Raw genomic sequence first — 26,999 nt, 5'->3', positions numbered from 1 at the left:
ATTTTCAAAATTATATTTTTATGTGACGCAATAGTTACTTAATGACATTTTATCAGTTTACTTCTTTTCAGTCTCTTTCTATGTTCCTTTCATACTTCGTGACATTTCATATTTTCTTTCCAAATTTTCACTCTAATTACGCGCTTAAAAATATAAAAAAAAATTTGTTTGAAAATATATAAGAAAGCAGTTCAATATCAAATATCCAATAAAACGTATTTAATAAATAATAGGCAGAAAACTCGTGTCATTTAATATATAATTTATCTCTCATAACATCCGTTAAATGTCAGAAGTCCCAGCCAGAATACTTTGAAAACAGTACAAATATATTATACCTTGTCACATAAATTAAAATACACGTCACATATTTAATTATAAGTAATACGTACATTATTTGTATTTAAATTAATTATTAAGTATTAATAACCATGAATGACCATTTTTTGTCAACTAAGGTGGGTTTCATTGGTGGTGGAAATATGGCCAGTGCTATTGGTGCTGGTTTAATTCGTAAAGGTAATCGAATGTTATAATAATAATGATCACAATCTTAATAGTTAATTATAATTAATTTGGAATAACATCATTAATTTTTTGTTATAGGTATTTTAGATCCAAACAACGTATGGGTTTCTGCTCGTACTTCTAAAACTCTAAGCTTTTGGAACGACTTAGGTGCCCATGCTACTTTAAAAAATGGAGAAGTAGTGGATAATTGTGAAATCATATTTTTAGCTATGAAGCCTCAAATGCTTGATGATGCACTTAAATGTACCAAAGAAACAATGACAGTACATCATCACTATAAACTTTTTGTTTCAGTTCTTGTAGGAGTTACATTAGAGACTTTATCTAATGTAAAAATCATTATTATCAACACTACAAAGAAGCTATGTTCATAGAAACAAATTATAAAGTTGGTTTCATATTTCCAGAAACTCAAATCTATTGTTAGTCATCCTAGAATAATTAGATGTATGCCTAATACTCCAATGATGGTTGGAGAAGGAATAACAGGTAAAAGAAAACATTGGCATCATGTATATAATTAATAAGAGTGTAATCTTCTTATATTTTCATATTTCAATGATATATATAGTATATTGTTCTGTGAATGCAACGGATCAAGATGAAATGATGGTAGAAGAATTATTGTCATATATTGGTGTAACTGAACATGTTCCTCAGTCTCTTATGAATGCTATAGGTGCTCTTTCGGGATCTAGTCCTGCTTATGTAAATATGTCCGCTATTGTATATGTATTTACCAATTTTTTAAAGCCAAACGTTAAGCTTAAACAAAATTTCCAGGCATATCTTGTTATAGAAGCATTAGCAGATGGTGCTGTAAAAATGGGCGTTCCAAGACCTATGGCAACAAAATTTGCAGCTCAAGTATTGGTTGGAGCTGGTAAAATGGTGTTAGAAACAGGCAAACATCCTGGTCAGTTAAAGGATGAGGTATGTTCTCCAGGAGGTACAACTATTGCAGGCATTCATGCTATGGAATGTGGGCAAGTCAGGTAAACTATGCATGAAATTATTATGTATATTAATATAATGTATAATATTACCAATTATATTTATAGAGCTTCTATGATGAATGCAATTGAAGCTGCAGTAAAGAGGGCAAATGAACTAACGTCCTTAACGTCCATAACACAATAAAGTTCAACATAAAGAAATGTATAAAATATCAAAGACATGTGATGATAAAATTACATTATTCCATTAATACTTTTTAAAAATATAATATTTTTATTTTTACGAATTTCAAATATTTCTAAGATATTTATTATTTGAAGGTGCAAAGAAAAAAAAAATTAAAAATAATGCAAGGAAATATTCAGATATAGATGAATCGATTTGTTACTAAATACAGCTTTAGTTCCTTTAGCTACAGTATAGTGTATAAGTATTATAGTATTCTACAACGCATAATTATTTATATATATTATGTATAAAAATATTAGGTTTTTGAATATTCTACACAACGAGACGGATCTGTGGGATAATACTCCTGACACTTGGTCATTAGCCTTTTTAATGCTTGAATATATTTTCTTTGAGTTTCATCGTTCATTACATGTGCAACATTCTTTGAGAAAATCTTTTCTCTTCCGGTACGTGCATGAATACCGACCATAGTTACTCCAATAGGCCATGGAGAATTTCCAATTGCCATTTGTAGGTATGCATCACTTGCCTATAATAAATTATTTGTAATAAATGTATTCTACTAAAATTATTTAATTTATTAATAACTGACATAATTACCAGTATGTAATTACGTTCAAGTAAATGTTTTACAATATCGGTTAAACTATCCGTAATATCCTCTGGCAGAGATCTATTTTTTAATTTTCTAAGAAGAGGTTTCAAGTATTCTCTTGTTTGGGCATAAGTAGCACTAGCCATCTTTCCTCTAGTACTCATTTTTTCAGCGGCACTTCTACTATTTAATTGATTACCCCACATTTGTACTAAGAATTGTATAAATTGTGTAATGACATTTAAGTCAAAATCCCTGTCACCCTTGTTTAATTTTATAGACATCTTTTGTAAATCTTCATAGGTAACTCCTTCATCTGGTACATGTACATCTCCTTTTCCATCACGATCTTGAGGTTTAGAAGAAGCCAGTATTTCATTTAGATATGCTTGATCTACTTGTTCCATAGCTTCTTGAAAATCATTTCTAAAACCCTTCAATACAAAATAAATTATACATATAAGAAATATGTAAATTTTATTGAAATATTTTATTGATTTCAAGTATTTTTGATACTTACCTTATTCACTTCAGGCTCAAGAATTTCACATTTTCTTAATCGTTTAAATGCTTCTATTTCTGATTCTCCAAATAGTAGTATAGGTTCACTTCTTTCACGTAACCTTCTAATCACTTCATGTCTAGGTAATGTTAAATGCTCAGAGCTACCATCAGTTACAGAGTCTTCTTGTTGTTGAGTCGTATTAATTTTAACATCTTCATCATTATTTTCTTGTACTTCCTTCACTTCTTGATCCTTTGCTATTAGTTCGCCTCTTCTAAAATATTTCCGGTTATTTTGCTGCAATATTAACCTAGTTTGGTAAACGAAATAAAATAAAAGTTTCCAAAAAACTGTATATTGTTTGTAAAAATTTACCAAGACATTGCTCTCCTCCAACTGTTTTCTTTTCTTCATTATTTCTGCTTTTAAAATATCCATTTTTGAGCAATTTAAAGACAGAACAATGATTTATTCTCGAAGTTATTTACCTATACACAAATTGCGTAATATTTAGAAATTAATTTGTTATTATTATAATTTGTATGATTCTAAAGTTTACGTGTTTGACAGTTTTTATTCTTTCACAAAGAATTTTTTGAGATTATATACTAGGTTCCAATAAATTTCTTCATTCACCTACAGATGTCATCCGACATGAATTCTGCGCACAATACAATATATGTATGTGTGATCATGTGGTATACATATGTAGTGATCCTGCGCAGTTGTAACGCATTTCATAAATGTTCGCGGGTAAAATGGCGCTGTGGAATAAAGTGGTTTCAGGATTTGATAGAGAAGAAGAAACTGTAAATTTTGGGGTAAGAACAGTAGCAGAAAATAATGGTTCATTATATGAAACTTCTACTCTTGCAACAATACAATCGACTGGAAAGGTATTTAATATCAACTTTATTTTAATTGTAAAAATTGCAATAAATTTAAATTTAACGGTTGCAACTACTTTTATAAACGTTTTCAAATAATTGTAAATGTTTTTTTGTTATTCTTTATTTATTATTTATTAATTTAACAATCTTAATTTGTTAGTTAATATGACATAAAGAATTTTTTAATATGTTTCTAATTTATTATTTGTGATAAAAAGCATACATTTGAATAGTATTTGAGTTAGGTAGATAAATTAAATAAAATGCTTTTCTTTATGTTTATAAGTTATCAAGAGAACCAAATATCTTAGCATCTGTGCAATATTCAAGAGTTTGTATAGCAATTGATAAGTCAATTACCATATTCGAGAATGAAACGTGTGAAAAAATACTATTAAGTGTCAGTTTTGAATTATTAATAACATGTTATTGTATTTCTCATAATGGTATATTTTTATTTATTGCTTTATCAAATGGAACATTATATTGTCTTCATTTATTAAATAAAGGACAAGTAATCTTTACAAAGTAAGTCTAAATATATACATATATATATAATATTATATAGCTACATTTTGAAATTACGTTGTTTATAAAATTATTCATTTTCCACATATAGAAATATAACAAAAACTGAAGATAAAATAATAGCAATGTTTTTACAAAACAAATCTGATGAATATATTGATATATATCTTACCACAAAAAATGGAGCTATTTATAGGTAAATATATAACTAATTATGAAATTTTATTATTATGAAATTTATATTATAATTTAGATTCATATTTCAGAGTATTACAATTTAATCCTAAACTTATTCAGTTGACTCTTATAAATGAGATTAGTATTAATGATCCACTAAAAGAGATAACAAAAGAAATTAAATGTGAACAGTTATTTAATGGATTTTCCTCTGATGAGGTAAGTTATGTTTCTACTTCAATGCTTAAATGTGTAAAAATATATTTAACTTGGTCTGTATTTTTTGTGATTTATGAATGTTATGAATTATGTAGGTAGTATATGCTACTGCAAATATGACAACTAGAGAAGTATCAATAGCTATGTTATGTTCAAATATGTTATTTATGTGGCCCAGTGAACAGCATATTAATTTTAATACATTTCATTATAATTATATTAAAGTCAAATTTTTAAAAAACTACATGTAAGTATTTACAAAATTTTAATAAAATGGATCATTTCATTACTTTATTTATGTATTTATAACAGTTCCTAACAAAATATACTGATTTTGATCATTTTAGTGCAATGTTATGTTTACGTACAGATTATACTTTAAGTATAATATGCCCTCAAACTCTACTTGGTATACAAGTATATTCTAAGCCTATATCAGATTTTGCAATTATTGAAAATAATGATAATGGTATATGCCAAATACTTGTGTTAACATCTGATAATGATTGTACTACGTATATGTTACATGTGCTTTCTTATCCAGGTATAAAAAATTAATTTTATGTGTATAATTTGTATGCATAACTTTTTGTTTGTAATTAAATTCTTTGTTCTATTCAGATTTCCAAGAAAAGTTTAAAATAAATGTACCACCTATAACATATCTTATTGAAATTATGGATCCTTATGATGAAATAATTTTATATTTGGAAGGAATTAATAATTTTACCAATAATGAATATATAGATACAGTTAGAGTAAAAGCTGTATCAGAAAGTCTTCCTGAATATCAGTTACAACGTTTAGTGAGAAAAAAACAATTTGATGCAGCTGAAGCTTTTGCATATAAATTTAATTTATCTACAGATCCCATTTATTGTGCAAAAGCTGCATTGCTCCTATCACAACTTGGACCTTGGGCAAAAAACACTTCTAGTCCTTTTCAATTAGACATGCTTTTTAATATATTTGATAAAATAAAAGATGTGCAATATGTGGTAGAATGTTGTAGCAAAGCACTTATACCTGAATATAAACAAATGAAGAAAATTAATTTGTATGCACGTTCAAGAATAATAGAAAGTACTGCTGTAAGCATCTTTTAAGTGATAATAGTTGCATTAATTTTTCTGTGTTTCATGTTAAGTATATTTATATTATTGATTTTAGGAAGATAATAAATATTTAAATCTTCTTTCTTCGATTAATGATATACTACATAAGTTAGAAACTTTTCATATGATTTGGGGCTATAAAAAAAATGTAGAATGTTATGATGAAGATATTATGAATGAATGGATTAAATTTTCACGGGCAAATTTGATGGAAGAATACAAAACACATTTGAGTTTGGTAAAGTATGGTAAATAATTAAAATAAACTAGCACAAATAAACTGATTAAATTTTTTTTATTATAGGGAGAAATGGAAGCAGCTACTTTGATTTGGACAAGACATCTTCCAGATATAATAAAACATGTATCCATAGAATTTGTAAAAGATATATTTGCAATTGTCCCTGAGAAGATATCCTTAGTTGCCCTTTGGACATGGTTATCACACTTTATTCCCAGTTTATTGTCATTTGTTCCTAATGCAATGTGTGAAATTATGCTCTGGGGTATTAAAAAAGTTAAATCATTTGAACAGTTTCATCATTCAGAATGGCCCCAGATTGGAATTGATTTTACAGAAAAGTTTATAAAATTATTAAAATTTGAAGAAAGTCATCATTCGTTATATTTTCAGCAAGAATGTTTGAACAAAGATTCCAATTTAAAACAATTGGTTTTTTTAATACAAGCTATGTCTGATATTCAAAAATTGAAAGTTGATTATAGGTAATGTTATAATTTTGTAAGCTTAAATAATTTAAAAAAGATAAGTTTATCAAAATATAGAAATTGTAGATTAGCAATATCTCTCAATTCGTATATTGGAGATCCTATGGAAGTCTCATATATATTACTGGATAAGATACATATAAATATAATTCAAGAATTTATAAATACATTTCTAAAACAATACATGTTGAATAATTCTCTGCAAAATGATTATGTACTTTCTTCGTATATACAGGTATGTTTAGATTAAAATTGATCAGATTTTATTAAATATTGATGAAAATTATACCTGTATAGAAAACCTTAAGGAATTCTAAAAGTTGGTGGTCAGGTGAAGAAGCTCCATGGGAGAAAAAAGTTATTCTTATTATTGATTTAATTCAAGATATAGAGGTATGCATATATACATATATATATATATATATATATATATATATATATATATATAAAATTAGAGATATTTATATGTTAAGTGGAAATATAATATAGTTTTGCACATACTTATTTATAATTACAGACTAAATTACAACAAACATTAGAGGTACTGAAAAAAGCTACAGTTCCATGGTCTTCAACTATTGTAACTTTAACAGAAACAAGCTATAATTCTGATCATATTTTAATATCCCAAATCAAAATGGAACATAATTGTGTTCCAATTAAACTTATCTTAAAGAAATATGGATATGAACGCATTGGCATAAATAATGTCAGTAAGCTCCACTAATTATTTACAAAAAAAATTTTCAATTTAAATGGTTTAAATGGTTAAATGGTTATTTTAACATTTTTCAGAAATTAATACACTGTATAATAAAAGAAAATCATGAAAGCATGATATCAGATATTGAACAAATAACTAAAAATGATTTATTATCAAGGAAAAAAGCATTTTCATCCTGTGTAAATTACTACCTAGTTAGGGGGTAAGATATTTCAAACATAGAACATAAAATAATTCTTCAAAATCAACTAGTAACAAAAATGAACTTACAGGAATTTTGAAAATGTAACCAAGACATTAAATTCCTTAGAAAATGACGTTTTAGTATATTGTTGTGTACAAATTGTTAATTACGTTAGAGCCGGTTTAACGCTAAAGGTACATTGAAATACTATAATTTTTATTAAAAAGATACTTTATATTTCTTAAATGCAGGCATACTATTTAACTTTATATTTATTATATAGGTCATGCCTGAGTCTCTTATACATCACATTGAGATGTTGGGTTGGGTAAAATTACAGTTAAAAAAGCTTTCAGAAACGTGTAAAATCCAATCACATCATTGCAATAACGTTATTGATAGTATAAATGAAATAAAATCAATGTATTTTTTAAAGAAAGATTTTCAAATTAATGTTACACTTGAAGAGTATCAAGATAAAAAAAAGCAAATATTACAAAACTATGTTAGAGGATTGTGCGATAGTATGAAATAATCTTTCTCTATATTTTATACTTTTTACAATTACAGCAATTAAGTATTTATAATTACAATTTTTTAATAATATTTCAGTGGACATAGAGAAAGATGAAAACTTATTTATCTCTTATAAAAAAGTTATGAAGGTTGCTGACTTACTTAAATTACAAAGAATTGATGCAATATCTACGTTATTAGAACAGACAAAAAGTATAAACATATTAAATTATTTTATTAGGTAAATAAATTTTATTTATATGAAAAATACAAACATATAATATTAAGTCTTGTTGAAGTAATTATTCCTATTTAGATACAAAGAAGGACAATTAAATATAATGACACATGAATGTCAATATATACATAAAATATGTTTATTTATTATGCAAGATATTACAAGAGATGCAGACATTGCAGTTACAGTCCAAAGCTTAAGTTCTGCTGCATTATGTGTATGTTCAGATGGTATGTGTATTATTTAAATATTAATCATTTTAATGTATATTTTAATAACTTTGATGTATATTTTTAGATGAATTACAATCTATGTTACTATTGTATACATGGGCAAATTTATATCAAATGTGCTCTAATAAAAATCTTAGATATGGTTCAAATTCAGTGGACATAAAGCATGAAGAATTATCAAGATCACAATGGAAGTTGTATACGATATATAAAGATTTAGCTATCGCAACAGATGAATTTTTACTACCACTATTTAAAAATGCAATCTCTATACAGAGAAATTATATGGCTAAATTAAAACATGGTAAAATAAAATTCATTAATGATCCTAATTTTATGTACGAATATATATAATGGAAACTTTGTACTTTATTTACAATATAGATATAGAACACATATCAAGTGATGCAACTGATGAATATTATGATCAGGTAATTAATGTTAATATATTTTCTGGAGAAATATTAATGTATAAAATAAATAATATAATTTTTTAGCCAAATGCAGAAGAAGCTTTGAAGAACTTGCTCAATAAAATAAAGAAATTAAGAGTGGAACATAACGATTATTGCTTATTGCAGATTATTAAAACATTATATTTCGACTTTTGCATTATACAAAATATAAGTGATACTTTATTAATAGAAATTAAATCAGTATATTTTCATCTTTCAATGATATTATTAAAAAAAATAATATGTAGTCGGTCATTTGATCTTCAGCTTAGTTTATCTTGCTTGTTTATGTTGTCTGATTCAGAAGCATGTAAATGGATATCTTCTGCTTGTAAATCGTAAGTACTTTAATATAAATGTATAAGAGATACAATAATAATATAAAAGTATCTTTTTTTCAGATTTCAACCAGATTATGCTCGCCATTCAAGAATAACAATACTTGGATATGAATATTTTCATTTGACAGGAAATCAAATATGTCTGCAGGCATTTAAAAATAATAAAATATTGCATTATTGGACGCAAAAGTTGTCTAAATATTTAATCTCATATAAAGGTCTAAATCAGTTCATTACTTTAATTCATTTTTTACTGTATTTGATTCTCTTCTTTTACATGAGCATATGTATACACATGTGTATGAGCTTAAAAAATATACTTATAAAAAATATTTGCAGAACTTTTAACAAGTGATGCTACAATTAAGAGAGAAATATTACAACGTATTATGAACTATAATGATGACATGGTTCCTTTGTTTCAAGAGTTCTGCTTTGATTTTGGGTTTGATATTCAAGATTGTTTATTACTTTATTTACAAACAGTAGTAAAAACATGGAACCCAAAATTAAATATAAATAATTACAATGGAAAAAAAGGTAAAAGGCTATAAGAAATTAAACTTTAATACACTTACTTTTAATATCTTTATGATTGTGGTTTTAGAATTGCATATTAATGAGAATGAAGTAAACGAATTAAGAAAAAAATGCAATACAATTGCTACTTATATCACGGATAAAGTTGCCTTAAAGAACAGTGTTACAAGTGTTTTATCGCAAGTATGAAAGTACTAATGTTACAAATCTAATTGTACTGTATACATTGTACTGTATACTAATTGTACATATGCACCAATGTTATAATTCTAGTATATATATATGATATATTATAAATAAATATAATATAATAATATAATCTGATATTCAAGACTGTAAATTTACTGTTTCAGATAAATTTTTATTATTATGAAGTATTTATAATTCTTATGGATCTTATAGAGGATAAAAATATAGAACACAGAAATTATTTTTGTTTCTTACAAAATTATACTCGCACTGGGTAAGAATATGGGTAGACTGTAGTACTACTAGGTATACTATATATGTATGTATGTTTTTTTTATAGTTTAGCTACACAAATAGAATGTGAAGAGTGGATGCATCTCAACCCAGGATATACTTCTTTACCCCCTATTGCAGAATGGCGATTACCTTTTCTGCCTAAAGTTGAATTATGGAAACTTATAAGTAAAATTCTTTCATTGCATATTATTTACTATGTTTTAATAAATAGTTAAATTGTATAAAATGCTAAAACATTATACACAATTATTTTAATATTTTATTATTAATTTATTTTTAGCTCCTGAATTAAATTTAAAGACTTATGAGAAATGGTTAGATATTGCTCCTGTTCTTAAATTACAACCTCATATTGTATGTACTTTAGCCATAAAAGGAGAAGTAACTTGTGCTTGGAAGAATAAACACAAAATAGATAAATGGTCTCTTTGTTCAAAAAATAGTAGTTTGCTAGATGATATAAAAAGATGTATAGAAAGAATGACTGGTCCAGATGCATTGTATTATGGTACAGCAGCATTATATTATGTTGTCAATCATACACCACCAGGTATTTTATATATTACATTATGCCAAAAATCATATCTTACTGAAAAAATGTCTTGATAAATCAAAATAAAATAATCGTATTATTAGGAGCTGATCAAGTAGCAGCAGTTGAAGAGTGTTATAAATATGCTCAGCTGTCAGCACAGAAATCTACGACATTTGAAGAAGGAATGCTAGAAGTATATTTCTTATGTACTTTATACAAAAATATTTTTTATTTTGCTTTCTATAATTTTATTAATATATTACTTTAATGATCAAATCGTGGTTGCCTCTATTTCAGAAAATAAAATTCAAATATTTACGTTTTACATCGGAACATGTTTTACGTGTACATGGCTTAGACAACAAAAATTATTTGTCATTAATCGGAAACCCGAATAAATTAGTTCGTGAATTATATGCAGATGAAAGTATACCTCAAAGATATCAATGTGTTACTAATCATAGACCTGATATAAATACTGCTGTTAATTCTCTCAGTCAGTTATTCTCTATCAATGTGGTTAAACTACGGATAGAATTATTACAGGAGTGGTTACAACCAGATACTAAATATATAAAATTCAATCAAAGTATAACAGAAACATTTTCAGTAACAACAAATTCCGAATCAACTCTAAATTGTGATGATAATTTATTGAGGTATATCACTATATTTAAAACATTCTCTTTTTACATGTAATATGTAAAATATTTAGATATCAATAATATATTTCCAGAGCATGCTACATTTTAGAACATGGAGACCTCGAATTGTCAATCAATTTTCTTATAAATATAAGTTTTGGCGAAAAAGATGAAAACTATAGTCCTGAAACACGCTATAGAGCTCTTCGTGTATTACAAACTATAGTCGATACTGTTAAATTGGAAGATTTAACTAAACGCGATTATCAAACAATCAGGTAATTGTTTTCTAATTTTTTTATATTTTTAATTTAAAAAATTTTATGTTTTATCTCAAGTAATATTTTTAAATATTTATATTTCAGAAATTATATGAGATCTTTGAAATATATAAGTAAATTAGAATTATTAGGAATAGGTTACAGTATAAATACATTTGAAACATGTCCTAAATATGAACTTGTACAAATTTTATGGAAAACACAAAGTTATTCATCGCAAGCACTTGTTATTATTGCACAGCTTTGCATAGATTTTGAAATATATGAATATTCTCTCTGGGATAAAAATTTAACTAAATTAGCTAAATTATTAATGGTAAATAACGCGCATTAAACTATTTTTAGAATACGTAAAAATAATATTTTATATATTCCTGTTATGTTTGCAGATTAATGAATTAAAAAAAATTTTACTACAAATACGAAATATAAGTATTATTGTAAATTCTAATGGATATTTATTGGCATGGGAAGTAACAATTTCAGAACCTTTCAGAAAAATGGATATAAATCCGACCTCTGAACAAATTGAAAAATGCATTGAAGCTTTACAACTTTTATATTCATGTCCAGTCGTACATGGCTTAAAATTCACTAACATCATAAAGTATTGTTTTCAGTGCCAACAAGATCATTTAGCAGTTGCACTTTTACCATTTTTAAATGATGATGATACAATATTTGTTTTGGAAGTAAATATCATATATTTCATTTTATTGAGAATTCAATGCTGTTTATATTATTAATTTATGTATTACTATTATTTTCTAGAAAATTAAATATGCATCTAGTATTACTAAGGTATTAAAAGAATTAAATAACTTATATTCAAATGGAGTACTTTGTGTAGCTTACGTAAGTGTATAGTATTTTGCTTTAATTTGATACAAAATTTATATACTTTAAAATATAATTTCAAAGAATACATTCCTTTTTCAGTGTAATAAAATTATAGAAGGTACACTAGCAAAAATGAACATTCAGTAAGATACAAGAACTGTATTTTATATAGAACTATTTTAATAAATAATTTCTTTGTGAATTTAGTTTTTGTATTATTAAAAATTTATTTGTTCTGTATACATAAAATCTATTACACATAAATCTATTACATACCTATCAATTATGTACATATTAATTATATATAAATTAATTTTATATATATATATATATGTACTTTTACTATTCATACAATTATTCTTTATTGTCCCACTTATCTTTATAATTTTCAACTAATAAAGATTTATTTTGAATTAATTTTACTTTAATACTATCTGTTTCGGGATTTGCATTAACTCCTTGTAATGTACATCGATTTATTATCAAAAAGTTTGGATTTGTAGGACTTTGTCTCTGAATGACATCTATTTCATCTCCAACATGCATCTATATAGTTAAGATGTAAAATGTATTTCTATTTTAATATAATAATATTTTTAGATATTTTAAATGTATTTTATTATTTAAGATCATACCATCATTCCTTTCTTAAAGCATTTTTTTCCATTTACACGCAAGTTACTGTTGTAAAAATCTTTATCCAGTTTACTAAAAAGAAAAAGAAATATTTTTAGAGAAATAGATCAAATAAATAAATTTTTTATTTCGATTAAGATTATTCATAATAACAAGTAGTTTTATATCAAAACTGTGCATATCAAAATTTTATATATATGTACAATCTGGAATGTTCAACATTTCTTTATAATACATCATTTATTTAAATAATATTTTAACAACAATGATATTAACTTACTTGCGTGATATTCCAAACCCAGCTTTAGCAATAGCATCCAATCGAAGAGAAGGTACTGTAATTACAATTACCTTTGATTTATCTGTATTTAAATAGTCATCAACATCAATATCAAACTCTTCATCTTCATCAGATTCTTCATCTTCATTAGATTCTTCATCTTTACTCTTACTCTATGTATATATAAATTTATACTTTAAAATTTGGTCACTAAAGTGCTTTATATCTTCAATCATTAAAATTATTAAATACTTAGCAAATATAAGGGTGCTAAAATTATCTTACTTTTCTTGAAATGTTTCCTTTACTCTTGAATCTTACAAATAACATGGAATTCAAATTTTGTTGTGGGTATGAACAATTCAGAAATAAATTACATTGTTTAGTATTTAAGTTCAATACACTTTTTAATGCATACGATATTTGTATATTTGTACATGCTGTCCTTCGCATAATATTACAGATTGTCCTATGTAACATTGTTTAAAATTACATATACACTTTAAAAACTAAAGGTTATGTTTGCAGCGATATATGTAATAGATGTTAAAAGATTAATTGAACATGTTTGAGAAGTCGTAGTTATTTATATATATATTTGTTTTTTATGTATATATTATCTTTAAAAACTTGTTAAAAAAATAATCCATTAATTTCCATGATAAAATAGAACGACACTTCCTACCAAAAATGTCCGACCATTTAATTATTTAATTTTTGCTTTAGCTTATTCCTTATTTAATATATTTGAAATCAATTTAAAAATCAATTTAAATATTTGAAACTCATTCAAGATTTCTAGCTAATTTGTGTAAAAAGCTAGCTACTTTTCACATTTTAAATTCTACTGAAATAATAAAAATAAAAATATGAGTTAGACATGCATATACATATAATTCAATTTATTCATATAATTAGTCTATTCATTGTATTACATTTGTAAAAGATTCTTTAACTTCTATGATAATTTTTGCTTCAAATGTTTTAATACAATCATGTGATATTTTAAAAAGTTAAACTATAAAATGAGGATCTTGACTAAAAATTAAGTATTTCTCATTGTGTGTGTACTTTATTTTAAGAAGTTCTTTTTGAAATACATATAAATAAAAATAAATGCTTCCCTGTGGTATGTAGAACATGCATTTATATAATTACACTTTGATTATTATTCAATATTCAACTGTAATTTGAATTTTTCATAAGAAAATAGGATAGGTAAAATTAATTTTTCAATTTTTATCTTTGTAGTCACTTTTGTACTAACAGCAAAAGAGTTCATTTATGAAAATACAATGACTATCACTATTTTATTAATAAAAATTTAACTGTTATGTAATATAATAACATAACTTATGTAAAAATTTTTTAGTATTATTAATTATGAGTGGAATATAAATAAAATATTATTTGTATTCATATAATGTTCTCTTGTGCTGTTTTATTAGTACAGAAATTAGCAATTTTACAGAAATTTTAAGAAAATAGATAAATGTTGTTTCTAAGTTACTGACGATTAAATTTACTTAATACATGTACATACATTTGTATTCTAATGATTTCTTATCCTCCTTGTTTGGTTTATTCTGCTTTACTTAAATTGACAATATCTTAAATTAGATCAATACTTTCATGTCCTCCGCTTTATCATTTCAGTTTGATTGTTTCCTTTTTTCAATAAAAAATGTTTATTAATTAGATATAAATTGAATACAAATTTTAATAAAACACTTCTCATTTATAAATAAAATCAAATTCATGGTGACTAGAATATTTTTACAGTTCATACATTCATTTTTTTCTATACTTATATGCAATAATACGTAATAAAGATTATAAGTGTTACATTAGAAGTAACATTCAACTTTGGTTTGTAGCATCCATTACTGTTACTTTCTTGTTTTTAAAAAAGGGAGAAATCAATATCGACGTTTTATTAAATGCACAAGTTGTAAGTAGTGTAATTCATCTTACCAACCTGTATAGATTCATAGTTATGCTATTAACACAAATATTTATCAACTTTGATCCTATTTGCTAAAAAAAAATATCATATATACATATTAAAAAACATTTTACTTGCACATTTTATATTAGCTGCCTGAATTTAATTTTTTTTTCACTTAAGATAAAGCTATGATTAATTATTCTTATTATAGTAAATTGCAAATATATATTAATTTAAACGTAGTAAATAAGAAAAATTTCAGGTGTAAGTAGTAAATTTTGGAGTAAAGATTAAAATTTTTATTTACATTGTAATACTGCAAATAGTTCCTCATATTAATCTTAAAAATTAAATATTATTTAAATACTATTTAAAAAATTGTGCTTTGTTTTATCCTTATTTTCAATTAATTTTTGTGTAATAAACTTTATCTTCAATAATAACTGTAAAATAAATGCACTACTTACAATAAATGCAAACTTTACATACAATTATTATATAACACGCTGCTGATATCTGATTACTTCGTATAATAAATGGCTTAAATCTGTTGTAGAACAGTAATAATAATAATGTCATCTTCAATTGTGCTTTTTCAAACATTCAAAAAACAATCGTTTTACACAGGAACTACAAATATGTTGTATGTTCTTAACTAAAACATAAATTTATAAAATATTGCAGCAAAAGATACCAAAAATAACTGTGTTATTCAAGATCATAGCACATATAACAAAGTATAAAAAGCTTACTGCAAACATTTTACGACACACTCTATACTTCAATCACATGATTAATTTATTTGATAATAGATTGTGTACATACTGAAATGTGTCAGAAAAAACAAACATAGCTATAGTATTTTTAAAATTTGATTGAAATTTAGAGCATGTTACCACTATGCTACAGTATGTACACTTAGCAAGCATTAATATGCCTCATTCTTAATTCACCCCCACTTACACTAGGAATATTTTTCTTTTTAAATATGTTGACATATTTTTAATTCATTCGAAATGCACATTGAATAAAAGTACAACTAAGTATGATATTCAATATTTCTTTTATAAATTTGAAAGCATATGGCACGCATGTCCTATCTTTCTATATCCTAAGCTTTCTTCCAAATATAAAAAAATAGCAAGTTCATAAGTGATGGAATATTTGTTAATTATCATCACACTATTTTTTTATTGAGTCCTTTTATAGAGAGCATGTAATATTATCAAAATATGTTTTACTATTATAAAGTATAAATGAACTATGTTACAATACAGAAAAAAGTCCACAATAATAAATTAAATATAAGTATGGATGTGTTTTAATTTTATACATAAAAGCAGAAAAACAATAGTTGTTCTATGATGTATTCATTATTGTAAAATCTGTTACTAACCTTTTAAATGCAAAGATTGATCTAAATGAATTTTATAAAAATAATAATGGAAGGTTAAAAATGTCATGGTTACTGTTTAAAATAAATTGTGCTATGTTCTCTGTATTATAGGCATACTTTGCACCATATGTTTGTTACTGGTATTACATTTTCTTATGTAATTCAATATATATTTTGATTATTCTTTTCACAATACACTCCGCAGTTTTTATGAAAAATAATTTAGAGCCTTTCATTAATCAGATTGCACCACTGCAACAATCTGTAAAATTGTATCTGCCACATGCAACAACAGAAATACAATTTCAGACGTAAAAGTTTTTAAAGTGTTTTTGTAATAAATTCTCTTTAGACTATGATTACTCAGTATATAGTCAAAATAAAATAAATATCAATATGCACATAATACATTACGACGTGTTTTGTATTATGTAGTTACGAGAAGAATGTTCAAATTCTAGACAATAAAGTGTGCCATATAAAGCTATCAGATTTGCAAAAAGACATACATGAATATTTGTTGGCAGTATTTTATGCATAATGTGTTATTTTTCTGTTAGAGTACAAAGAAATATTACAACCATAATATTTATCAAAAATTTTAAGATAAATACAAAATATTTCTTATTATGAGATTCTTCAATTCCTTTACACCTTTTTTAATGTTTTCTAATATGAGATTTAAAAAATACATACATATATTGTCTAGAACTGACATGAAAAATGTTTGTGTCATTGATTTGATTTTTTCTTCGTTGCTATGGCACTGTCTGTTTAAATAATTCTATAATGCTATTTTACATTTTATAAAAATTGTTAGTATATTGATTGTTATATCTATCATATGTGTATACTAAATGAATGTTTTTACTATCATAGGTATAAAAATTTAGAAATCTGGCAGCTTTATGACCAAAATTTTAAGATCCAACATTCTAAATTGTTATTGCAATACATATTAGTCTCGTTTCAACGTGAATTAAATCATTATGTTATAAAATAGAAAATTGTTGTTTTATGAAAAAAATAATGGCAAACAATAAGATATAGTACGTTAGTACATGACTAGTGCATTGATGTATGAAATTATTAATGTCTGAAACCACTACCTGGGATACATGCAAATTTGGAATTATTTTTATGTATTTAAACATTAAGTACTGGTTAAAAATTATAGTAATGTCATACTTTTTTTTTTAGTTTCTAGTCTTATGTTAGTTTTACAGCTTGTTTTTAAAAAACGCAAGCTGCAAATTGTACTCAATTTATGATGCATTAAACTATAGCTGCCAGAGGAATTTATTAAAATGCATGGTTTGCTACCTTCCTTTTTTCAAAACATTCATATTTTGTCCGTTTTTTTCTGAGAAAATTAATTTCAGTCTGTCAGTTTATACGTGATTTTACCTATATTGAATCTTGATTATTTATTGTTTATAGCATAATGCATCTTCTCTGTCTGCGTTTTTGGGGTTCAGGTCTTAAAACAGCACGTACTGCTTCATCAAACACTTGTTTTAGACCACGTTGTGTGAGTGCAGAACATTCCATATATTTCACTGCACGAATCTATAGATTATGTTCGAAATTATTTACCAGTTAGGAAATTATTGTAATTTATTTTCTTGTATCTGACTTTGTTATACAGTTATAAATGTTTATACCTTATTTGCCAATTTTTGTCCTTGTTCACGTTTTATAGCGCTAAGACCTTGTTCAGCTAAGGCAGTAAGTGTCTCACGATCATCTCGTAAATCTATTTTAGTTCCAACAAGTATCATTGGGGCATCTGGGCAGTGATGTTTTATCTCTGGATACCATTTGCTGGTAACATTTTCAAAAGATGAAGGGCTTGTTACTGAGAAACAAATTAGAAAAACATCAGTCTGTGGATATGAAAGTGGACGGAGCCTGTCATAATCTTCTTGACCTGCTGTATCCCAAAGCCCTAGACTAACAGGTATTCCATCCACAACCATAGGTGCTGAATAATTGTCAAACCTATAAAAAATGATAAAAATTATGTTTAAAAAATTTTAAATTAAATATTAAATGAAATATTTTACTAGTTCTGAAAAGATTTTAGAATTTAAAAAATTATAATGCAATTCAAATTTGTCCAAATAATAATCCAAATAATAATAATAATCCAAGTTATCAATATTAACTATCTCATTTCACAGCTTCATGAAAAAAGTGGATGACAAAAATTCATATGAATATTAAATTTAAAAGCACAAATATATTTTCTAAATATCTTTTAACACTTTGATGGCCATACCAGAATCATATGTTTGGCTCAGGAATGCCACATTGTTTTAACACAGTGCACCGTTAGATGTACTAATGACCACCATGGTGTCACAGGAGACCATGGTCTGGTCATATATGACCAACGTGGTCATCAAAGTATTAATCACACACAGTTTATATATGTTACTCATATTATATTATAATCAAAAAATGTTTTAGTATGTACAAAGATTATACTTACACTGTAGGAACATATTCTCCTGGAAAACTATCAGTTGTATATGATATTAACATACATGTTTTTCCTACTGTTCCATCCCCTACTACCACACATTTGATTGGTCTGCCTGAACTCATCTTTCCTGTATTGTAGTAATAAATAAATATTATTATTTTCATACTTTAAGTTAGAAACTATATAAATTATTATACTTCTATATTTATATATTTTACAATAGAAAGCATATATAAAAATTGTTTTTAATAATAAAAATTAATAACGGAAATAACTTTAAATGTTTTATTTAACAGCAGTATATTAAACTATTCAAATAGACCATTGCATGGGAAAAGTAATTATCTTTACTTAACACTATATTCATTATGTCCTTATAATTGGTAAAAATTTATAAAACATATTGAAACAAAAAGAAATATTATAACAAATTAGTATTATTAAAACACGTTCAGTGGCTACAAAACGTATCTGCACATTATTCTTTTTCTTATAGCATTTACTAATCAATTAGGTCTAAGTATATTAACATGTTGATTGCCACAGTGGTCATTAGTGACTCACGTTTTACTAAATTTTTTAGAATTTTTTAGAACTTTTTTAGATTCTTACAAAAATTGTCAACACTGTAAACAATTTGGATCATATTTTGCAAAAATTCAATGTTATGGTATAGAACCATATTCCAATTTACGCGACATACAAGACAAAATGTGTAAAATGCGCGTGACAGTCAACGTGTTAAACTTCTTATCATTTAATAGTACTTTCATATAACTGTAAAAATTTAATAATATTTAATTTAATACTATGAAGATGAAACGTAGAACCTGATAAATAAATGTATCATTGGAAAATAAGGATATATACAAATACTTTTTATAATCACTGTAAGTCTAATTCAGAGAAATAAGAAGTATGTATGCACGTTTCGAACTTGAAGGTTAGTCACAAAGGTAAGCAGCTCTTCAATTGAAGGGCTTGCCCTTCAATTTCGGTTTATTTGTTCATTACGCAATTGGTAAACAAGAATAATCGGTATATCGTTTAATCACTCACCAAATATGAACAAACGTTAGAATAGAAATAAAACCACTGTATTAACGCGGTTCCGATTACAAATATATTGGATGTTCTTCAAAAAATTATAAAACCGGGTACCATGACGGTATTGCGGTTTTTGGGACTAAAACGGACGTAGCCTTCGCTTGGTGACAGATGTTCGACAATCCTCTTCCTTCCCCTTCTACCCAAAATAATTATTCAGAAATGATGAATAGCGACATCTGTTGAATTCAAATATTTTTGCCATGTTTTAACATTGTAATATGATGTGATAGAATCGATGCATAGTACAGTAATATTTTCGGTATTAACGAAGTAAGCGATGAAATTTAGCAATTGCAAAGAAAGTAATGGACACATAAACGTTATTATTGTCGAACAAGTCACAGAAAGAATTACAATAATTTAGATTTGAATTTTGAAAATAATATCGTGATAAATATCGTATTTAGATATAATGTACAATCCTTTTTATAAATGTTGTATAATACTTTACAAGATTGTGAGGCAATTAAACGAAATTTTTGTGTTTATTGATCAGGAAAGTTACTAAAAAATTGTCATATGTGGATCAGCATTTAACATCTAATTTGATTGGTTACTGAAAACAGCATGAAAAAACATGTAATAAATTGTAATGTTTAACATTACATATAAAATAAATATATTTAATACAATTGTAAAGATTTGAAAAGTTGATTATCTTAGAAAAATGATAGACTTAATATTATCAAGAAACAATGTCTTTATATGGAGTGCAGAAGGTAATACAATCCTGCTATTACTTTTAAAATTAAAGATGTAAATATAAATGATAATTTTATTTTTTAGTACAATATATCAATTTTAACTTTTATCTGGTTTCTAGACTGGTTGAAGCTTAGAAAGGACTATCGAATAATTGGAGAACTTATAGGTTGTCTTCCAAAGAAACCTAGGCAAGATATATTTTTGGGTCTTCCATTACTCTTACAACCAGAAGAAGTATCTCTTTTGCTTGAAAAGAATATTGCACGTCTGGTACGATATTCATGTCTTCAAAAACCACCGTCCAATTCTCTAAAACAAGCTTTTGAAGAATATAGAAATACATTATATGTAGAACAAGAAAAATGTTTAAAGAAAGAAAGACAAAAACAGGTTACTAAGGGAATACTTTTTACAAATATGTTGATATCCTACTAAAAAGTTATAATTTGGTAGAAATAATATATATTCTTATAGATAATTGATATGATGGACAAAATTATAGAAGGGAAAAAGCGAAAAATGCTTGGGATAGATACAAGGAAGAAAAAAGTAATGAAATCATTAGATCCAAAAGTACAAGCAGCATTTAATAATATTGAAATAAATAGACAAGATTTGTTAAAGGAAGAAATGGCAAAATTACCCAAATTAGACAAAACTGAAGCTTTGATTCAAACCCATACAGGTAAGGAGAAAAATGATATTGACCAGAAGAAAAAGCATGAAATTAAACGATACTACACTTATATCTAAAATATTTATTTCTATTTCTTAGGTATTTTATGGAAATATGTTTTCAGCATACCCATGGACAGATGAAAATGATATAGAAGTAATAGAATGGAAGTATCCTTCAAATGAGAAACAACAACTTCGATATAAGACATATAAAGATTTATGGGAAAGAGGATATTATGTAACAAATGGAGAAAAATTTGGAGGAGATTTTTTGGTTTATCCTGGTAATCTAAGATATATTGTTTATATGTTGTTAATAGAGATAGACAAATATTTAAATTATTTATATTTTTGTTATAGGAGATCCCATTATGTTTCACTCCCAATTCATAATTTTATGTAAAGATAGAAAAGAGGAAATTCCAATAACTGAACTTTCAGCGCAGTGCCGGATTGCTTGCCATGTTCGAAAAACACAAGTATATGCTTTCTTTTCTGAAAACCAAATCATAAAATATCAATCATTCCAATGGGCAGAAAGTGCTACATTTGAAAATGTTTAACAATACTTGAATAATATTATATGATTAAACTTATGAAACATTAAAAAACAATCTTGGCTTTTTTCATTTATATTTTTGATTTATAATCAGAATATAAGTACAATAAAACAATTGTATTTAAAGAGCATCAATTAATACAAATCTATTATCTTGTGGATCAGGAATAACATTAAAATGTTTTTTATATATCACAGTGTTTTCTCTGTTAGCATAGTGTGCTCTAGCCCAAGCACGGTCCAGATTTGGATTAATCTTCTCACAGGTGACAAATACTTTTCCCTTTTCTAAAGCATATAATGTACCATCTCTACCAAAACCAACCTGTAAAACAAATAATTAATACATCTTTATTTAGCAAATAACATATATTTGGCATATGAGTACAATTCTTTTTTATATTTACATATAGTCCTGGATGAAATCGAGGTTTACGTTGTGTAGCTAATATTGTAGATTTTTCTACATAATGTCCATCTTGTACTCGCCATCCTCTATGTTTAGGCCTTGGATGACCAGGACTGATACGTGTACTACCACTAAATTTTTTTGATGCATGCCTTACACATACTATTAATATAAAAATTAAAAACAGTACCACATAGAAATAGCACCCATTTTATATAAATAAATTTATGAAGAAATATAATATTAAAGATTGAAAATATAATATGTTTATTTTCTACAAACCTATATTGGTAGAAGCAGCATTTATGAGAGATTTGGAGTTTTTTAAAGTGTAAGCATACAATTGTGTTAAGAGTGTCATACCTGAAAGTAATTATTTAACATTAAATAACACACTAGTAGCTCCTTTATTTAAATAGGTTATTTAAGTATAAACTTTTCGGCTTTAACGAGATTGTCAATGAGTATTACATAATATTGTTAACATTTAAAATGAAATATATAAATATTACTCAAAATAAAAGATAAATTATTTTTACTTTAAATATTTCACAAATCTTTTATGTATACTAAACTTTATTTCCTCTGACTTCACTAACTTGTATTAATTGAAAATTATTACCAACTTTTGCAAGTTATTCCTGTAGAAACAAAATTCAAAATTTCGCAACACGATCAATGAAAACAATGTTTAACAATGACATTTTTATTATATATGTATCTCTTATCATTAATTATAAATTGTAACTTATAATTAATATCTAATAGCTTAAATACACATATACATTTCAATTTATAATTTCAATATTTGATGAAAGATTCCATATTAATTAAGTGTAAGATAAGTAAATACTTACTTTGCAAGTATTTACAAACTATATCAAGTAAATATATAACTATATAATTATAACATACATATGTATATTAAGAATATGTTGGTAAGTGCTTCTGGAAAACAATAGAAGACATGTTTTGTCCAATTTGAACCAATGAAATATTGTTTTAGGGGAATTTAACCAATAGAATATAACGTTAAGTTTGTCCGTAAAAGGAAGTAACTGGGATAGGCGTCGCTGATCATCATCATCAATCATCAGCAACGGCACACGCGGATCGCATTGTGGTAATAGTTTAGTCGGCAATTGAAATTTCGAGATTATCGTTTACCTATAATATCAAAGAAAAGTGATAAAAATATTATAAAATGTCGACAGTAGCCAGTCCTCTAGTTGTTGGCGGTATTCGACAGTCTGGGGCTCCTGTAAGAACTCAAAATGGTATGTCGCTAACGCATTTTATTTCAGAATTTGGTTATACTTCAATTTATTCGATATTTGTTCAAATGTGGATATTTCTGTCAATTATTCTTAGAAAGATTTTTATATATTAATAAATAGAATAATATATATTATATTATATATATGTTATATGTGTATGTAATGATAAAATAGTGTTTTAAATAAAAAATTTCAAAAATAAAAGGTGTACATTTTGTTGAATATACATAAAATTGGTATATTAAGTATAATTATTTTATTCCTTTTTGTTTTTTATTTTATAGTCATGGCAGCATGTGCAATCGCTAATATAGTGAAGAGTTCTTTGGGTCCTGTTGGCTTGGATAAAATGCTTGTAGATGACATTGGAGTATGTAAATGTTTTTACAAAATACATTCTTGTATGCTTATATAAAGATTATATTATTTTTTGAATTTGTACTTTACATACTTGAATTATTATAGGATGTTACAGTTACTAATGACGGAGCAACTATTTTACGTTTGTTAGAAGTTGAACACCCAGCTGCAAGAGTTTTGGTAGAATTAGCTCAACTACAAGATGAAGAAGTTGGCGATGGAACCACATCAGTAGTAAGCTTATTTATTTAACTTTTTGTTTTTAAAATAATGTAAATAAATTATTTTCACATAAGAAATAATTTATCTTTCTATTTAAACAGGTAATAGTTGCAGCTGAACTATTAAAAAATGCTGATGAGCTTGTAAAACAAAAGATTCATCCAACATCTGTAATTAGTGGCTATAGGCTTGCTTGCAAGTAAGTCTCACATTATTGAAAAAGATTTATACAATTATTATTAACTTATTAATTAAGACAGTAAAGATAATTTATATGTGTGTTCCAATCATTTATATTTTAGGGAAGCCTGTAAATATATTCAAGAACATTTAACTGTTAGTGTAGATGAGCTTGGAAGAGATTGTTTAGTTAATGTAGCAAAAACTTCTATGTCCAGTAAAATCATTGGAGCGTATCCTTTTTATTTCATTATATAAATTAAATTTCATAATTATCATATTATTATATTTATAGCAACTGAATGTTGTAATACCATGATTATTTCCTTAATAAATTAATAGTGATGCTGATTTCTTTGGAAACATGGTTGTTGATGCTTCAAATGCAGTAAAAGTTAGTGATGGAAAAGGAGGATTTATATACCCTGTGAAAGCAGTTAATGTTTTAAAGGCTCATGGGAAAAGTGTTAGAGAGTCTGTAATAGTGCAGGGTTATGCACTGAATTGCACTGTAGCTTCTCAAGCAATGACTAAAAGAATAGTTAATGCAAAAATTGCATGTTTAGATTTCTCTTTGCAAAAGACGAAAATGAAATTAGGAGTTGAGGTACTGATCACAGATCCTGAAAAGTTAGAAGCAGTGCGGCAACGTGAAGCAGATATTACAAAAGAGCGTATTCAAAAGATTCTTGCAGCGGGTACAAATGTCATTCTTGTATCTGGAGGAATTGATGACCTTTGTTTAAAAGTATATTTAAATTATATACAGATTATCGTATGTTTTTATTTGAAAGATGGCCAATTCATATAATTTTTTGTATTTGTTTAGTATTTTATAGAAGCTAAAGCAATGGCAGTTCGTAGATGCAAAAAAGCAGATTTGAAAAGGATTGCAAAAGCTACAGGCGCTCAGTTTCTTACTTCTTTAACTAATATGGAAGGAGAAGAAAGTTTTGACTCTAATTTCCTTGGAGAAGCTGCTGAAGTAGTACAAGAAATGGTTTGCGACGATGAGCTTATTCTTATTAAAGGGTTTGTTTTTAAGTTCGTTATTTAACCCCTTGCCATACCATTTAACTTGGAAAAATCCGGGCTCGAATGTTGTGCCCGAATGGTCGGGAAAGGAGTCGAAGCGGCGGAGACAGTGTCGGAACTTGAAACATGATATCGTGCGACTGAGTGCGACATAGCCGCCCCGGTGTTTAGAAAAAAGACATCATTCGAGACATTCATACTTGGCTCGAGATTAAGACCACAAGCCTGACTCGTGATATTTAGGTTTGGCTCAAAATTCTCATCATGACTCATATTCATAAAAGTATGGCAGGGGATTAAAAAAAAGAATGACTTTAAAGCTAAATTATTTTTATATTATTTATAATAGGCCAAAAGCAAGAACAGCAAGTTCTTTGATATTACGAGGACCAAATGATTACTACTGTGATGAAATGGAACGATCTGTGCATGATGCATTATGCGCAGTAAAACGAGTTTTAGAAAGTAAAAGTGTGGTTGCGGGAGGAGGCTGTGTTGAAGCAGCACTTTCAATTTATTTGGAAAATTTTGCTACATCACTCGTAAGTTTAGTTTCTTGTAATATTACGGATTATTAAATCATTCTTGGGCTGGAACATTTATATTTTATAGAGTTCTCGAGAACAATTAGCTATTGCTGAATTCGCAAGATCATTGTTGATTATACCGAAAACATTAGCAGTTAATGCGGCACAGGATGCTACAGATCTTGTTGCAAAATTACGTGCTTATCACAATTCCAGTCAAACAAAAGCAGATCTTGCTGATCTAAAGTGGTAATATTTTAAAATAAATATTACATGATAACATTTATTTTACATACTTTAATGATAATGTAAAGCAATATTAATTTTCTTTTATAGGGTTGGTCTAGATTTGCTTGAAGGTACCATTAAAGATAACAAAAAAGCTGGGGTATTAGAACCAGCAATTTCGAAAATAAAATCTTTGAAATTTGCCACGGAAGCAGCGATAACTATCCTTAGAATCGATGATATGATTAAACTAGATCCAGAACGTACGAAGGATAAATCATACCGCGAAGCAATGGAATCTGGTGAATTGGAAGAGTAGAATTAAAATGGGTTTACACATCTTTTTCCCATGATTTGTTATACCAGAAAGATTAAATTATTCTTCACTTCAAATACTATTTCATAATTTAAGTAATAAGGATTACAATTTAATATTAACGCTCATGAATGAATTTGCTGGTAATAAATAAAATAAAGCTTTCACATATAAAAATATTGTGTATATA

At 26.4% G+C, this 26,999-nt stretch overlaps 8 protein-coding genes across 13 annotated transcripts; 4 read left to right on the top strand and 4 right to left on the bottom strand.

The window, feature by feature from the left end:
- Positions 1-46: 46 nt before the first annotated feature.
- LOC117232369 (pyrroline-5-carboxylate reductase) lies at positions 47-1,770 on the top strand. The gene is made up of 6 exons (XM_033491714.1): positions 47-519; positions 607-860; positions 939-1,020; positions 1,103-1,239; positions 1,315-1,526; positions 1,593-1,770. The coding sequence occupies exons 1-6, from the start codon at positions 432-434 to the stop codon at positions 1,669-1,671; spliced, it is 852 nt and encodes a 283-aa protein (XP_033347605.1). The 5' UTR covers positions 47-431; the 3' UTR covers positions 1,672-1,770.
- Positions 1,771-1,924: 154 nt separating this feature from the next.
- Positions 1,925-3,450, bottom strand: LOC117232367 (pre-mRNA-splicing factor 18). 3 transcript variants are annotated; one of them, XM_033491710.1, is made up of 5 exons: positions 3,342-3,450; positions 3,156-3,268; positions 2,796-3,077; positions 2,281-2,709; positions 1,925-2,209 (listed from the first exon to the last, which is right to left on the bottom strand). In XM_033491710.1, the coding sequence occupies exons 2-5, from the start codon at positions 3,216-3,218 to the stop codon at positions 1,973-1,975; spliced, it is 1,011 nt and encodes a 336-aa protein (XP_033347601.1). In that variant the 5' UTR covers positions 3,219-3,268; positions 3,342-3,450; the 3' UTR covers positions 1,925-1,972. The 3 variants fall into 3 exon arrangements, with proteins under 3 accessions (XP_033347601.1, XP_033347602.1, XP_033347603.1); XM_033491711.1 differs by lacking the exon at positions 3,342-3,450 and having other exon boundaries at positions 3,156-3,323; XM_033491712.1 differs by lacking the exon at positions 3,342-3,450 and having other exon boundaries at positions 2,796-3,090; positions 3,156-3,315.
- Positions 3,441-12,661, top strand: LOC117232361 (kinetochore-associated protein 1). Of its 2 annotated transcripts, none has more exons than XM_033491696.1 (33): positions 3,441-3,676; positions 3,957-4,198; positions 4,290-4,394; positions 4,465-4,594; positions 4,690-4,841; positions 4,942-5,138; positions 5,216-5,685; positions 5,765-5,947; positions 6,014-6,435; positions 6,505-6,673; positions 6,736-6,831; positions 6,956-7,147; positions 7,234-7,364; positions 7,435-7,540; positions 7,630-7,870; positions 7,959-8,103; positions 8,179-8,330; positions 8,398-8,637; positions 8,718-8,764; positions 8,831-9,126; positions 9,190-9,347; positions 9,469-9,669; positions 9,737-9,852; positions 10,023-10,132; positions 10,199-10,320; positions 10,436-10,705; positions 10,792-10,883; positions 10,988-11,349; positions 11,427-11,612; positions 11,700-11,931; positions 12,005-12,307; positions 12,387-12,470; positions 12,555-12,661. In XM_033491696.1, exons 1-33 carry the CDS (start codon positions 3,524-3,526, stop codon positions 12,600-12,602), a joined length of 6,153 nt encoding a protein of 2,050 aa, XP_033347587.1. In that variant the 5' UTR covers positions 3,441-3,523; the 3' UTR covers positions 12,603-12,661. The 2 variants fall into 2 exon arrangements, with proteins under 2 accessions (XP_033347587.1, XP_033347588.1); XM_033491697.1 differs by having other exon boundaries at positions 3,540-3,676; positions 4,180-4,198.
- Positions 12,646-14,092, bottom strand: LOC117232370 (mitochondrial transcription rescue factor 1). Its single transcript, XM_033491715.1, has 4 exons — positions 13,657-14,092; positions 13,372-13,544; positions 13,091-13,163; positions 12,646-13,001 (listed from the first exon to the last, which is right to left on the bottom strand). The coding sequence occupies exons 1-4, from the start codon at positions 13,849-13,851 to the stop codon at positions 12,810-12,812; spliced, it is 633 nt and encodes a 210-aa protein (XP_033347606.1). The 5' UTR covers positions 13,852-14,092; the 3' UTR covers positions 12,646-12,809.
- A 2,746-nt stretch (positions 14,093-16,838) lies between these two features.
- Positions 16,839-20,461, bottom strand: LOC117232371 (ras-related C3 botulinum toxin substrate 1). Of its 2 annotated transcripts, none has more exons than XM_033491716.1 (4): positions 20,263-20,461; positions 19,210-19,330; positions 18,380-18,716; positions 16,839-18,284 (listed from the first exon to the last, which is right to left on the bottom strand). In XM_033491716.1, the coding sequence occupies exons 2-4, from the start codon at positions 19,323-19,325 to the stop codon at positions 18,150-18,152; spliced, it is 588 nt and encodes a 195-aa protein (XP_033347607.1). In that variant the 5' UTR covers positions 19,326-19,330; positions 20,263-20,461; the 3' UTR covers positions 16,839-18,149. The 2 variants fall into 2 exon arrangements, with proteins under 2 accessions (XP_033347607.1, XP_033347609.1); XM_033491718.1 differs by lacking the exon at positions 20,263-20,461 and adding an exon at positions 20,080-20,253.
- Positions 20,462-20,508: 47 nt separating this feature from the next.
- Positions 20,509-22,386, top strand: LOC117232368 (tRNA-splicing endonuclease subunit Sen34). The gene is made up of 5 exons (XM_033491713.1): positions 20,509-21,032; positions 21,137-21,408; positions 21,493-21,703; positions 21,819-21,980; positions 22,057-22,386. Exons 1-5 carry the CDS (start codon positions 20,981-20,983, stop codon positions 22,257-22,259), a joined length of 900 nt encoding a protein of 299 aa, XP_033347604.1. The 5' UTR covers positions 20,509-20,980; the 3' UTR covers positions 22,260-22,386.
- Positions 22,318-23,370, bottom strand: LOC117232373 (39S ribosomal protein L27, mitochondrial). 2 transcript variants are annotated; one of them, XM_033491723.1, is made up of 4 exons: positions 23,240-23,370; positions 22,947-23,027; positions 22,663-22,826; positions 22,318-22,580 (listed from the first exon to the last, which is right to left on the bottom strand). In XM_033491723.1, the coding sequence occupies exons 2-4, from the start codon at positions 23,023-23,025 to the stop codon at positions 22,377-22,379; spliced, it is 447 nt and encodes a 148-aa protein (XP_033347614.1). In that variant the 5' UTR covers positions 23,026-23,027; positions 23,240-23,370; the 3' UTR covers positions 22,318-22,376. The 2 variants fall into 2 exon arrangements, with proteins under 2 accessions (XP_033347614.1, XP_033347613.1); XM_033491722.1 differs by having other exon boundaries at positions 23,204-23,339.
- Positions 23,371-23,746: 376 nt separating this feature from the next.
- On the top strand, positions 23,747-26,988 carry LOC117232364 (T-complex protein 1 subunit alpha). The gene is made up of 10 exons (XM_033491706.1): positions 23,747-23,941; positions 24,226-24,311; positions 24,407-24,535; positions 24,625-24,722; positions 24,826-24,936; positions 25,046-25,451; positions 25,533-25,735; positions 26,088-26,280; positions 26,351-26,514; positions 26,602-26,988. The coding sequence occupies exons 1-10, from the start codon at positions 23,869-23,871 to the stop codon at positions 26,810-26,812; spliced, it is 1,674 nt and encodes a 557-aa protein (XP_033347597.1). The 5' UTR covers positions 23,747-23,868; the 3' UTR covers positions 26,813-26,988.
- Positions 26,989-26,999: the final 11 nt, after the last annotated feature.

The sequence above is a fragment of the Bombus vosnesenskii genome, unplaced genomic scaffold (assembly GCF_011952255.1).
Source record: "Bombus vosnesenskii isolate JDL3184/JDL3185 unplaced genomic scaffold, Bvos_JDL3184-5_v1.1 scf7180000013286, whole genome shotgun sequence".
In the NCBI taxonomy this organism is placed as follows: Eukaryota; Metazoa; Arthropoda; class Insecta; order Hymenoptera; family Apidae; genus Bombus; species Bombus vosnesenskii.
Note: the sequence above shows the minus strand (reverse complement) of the source record. Positions and strands in the feature narration are given on the sequence as shown.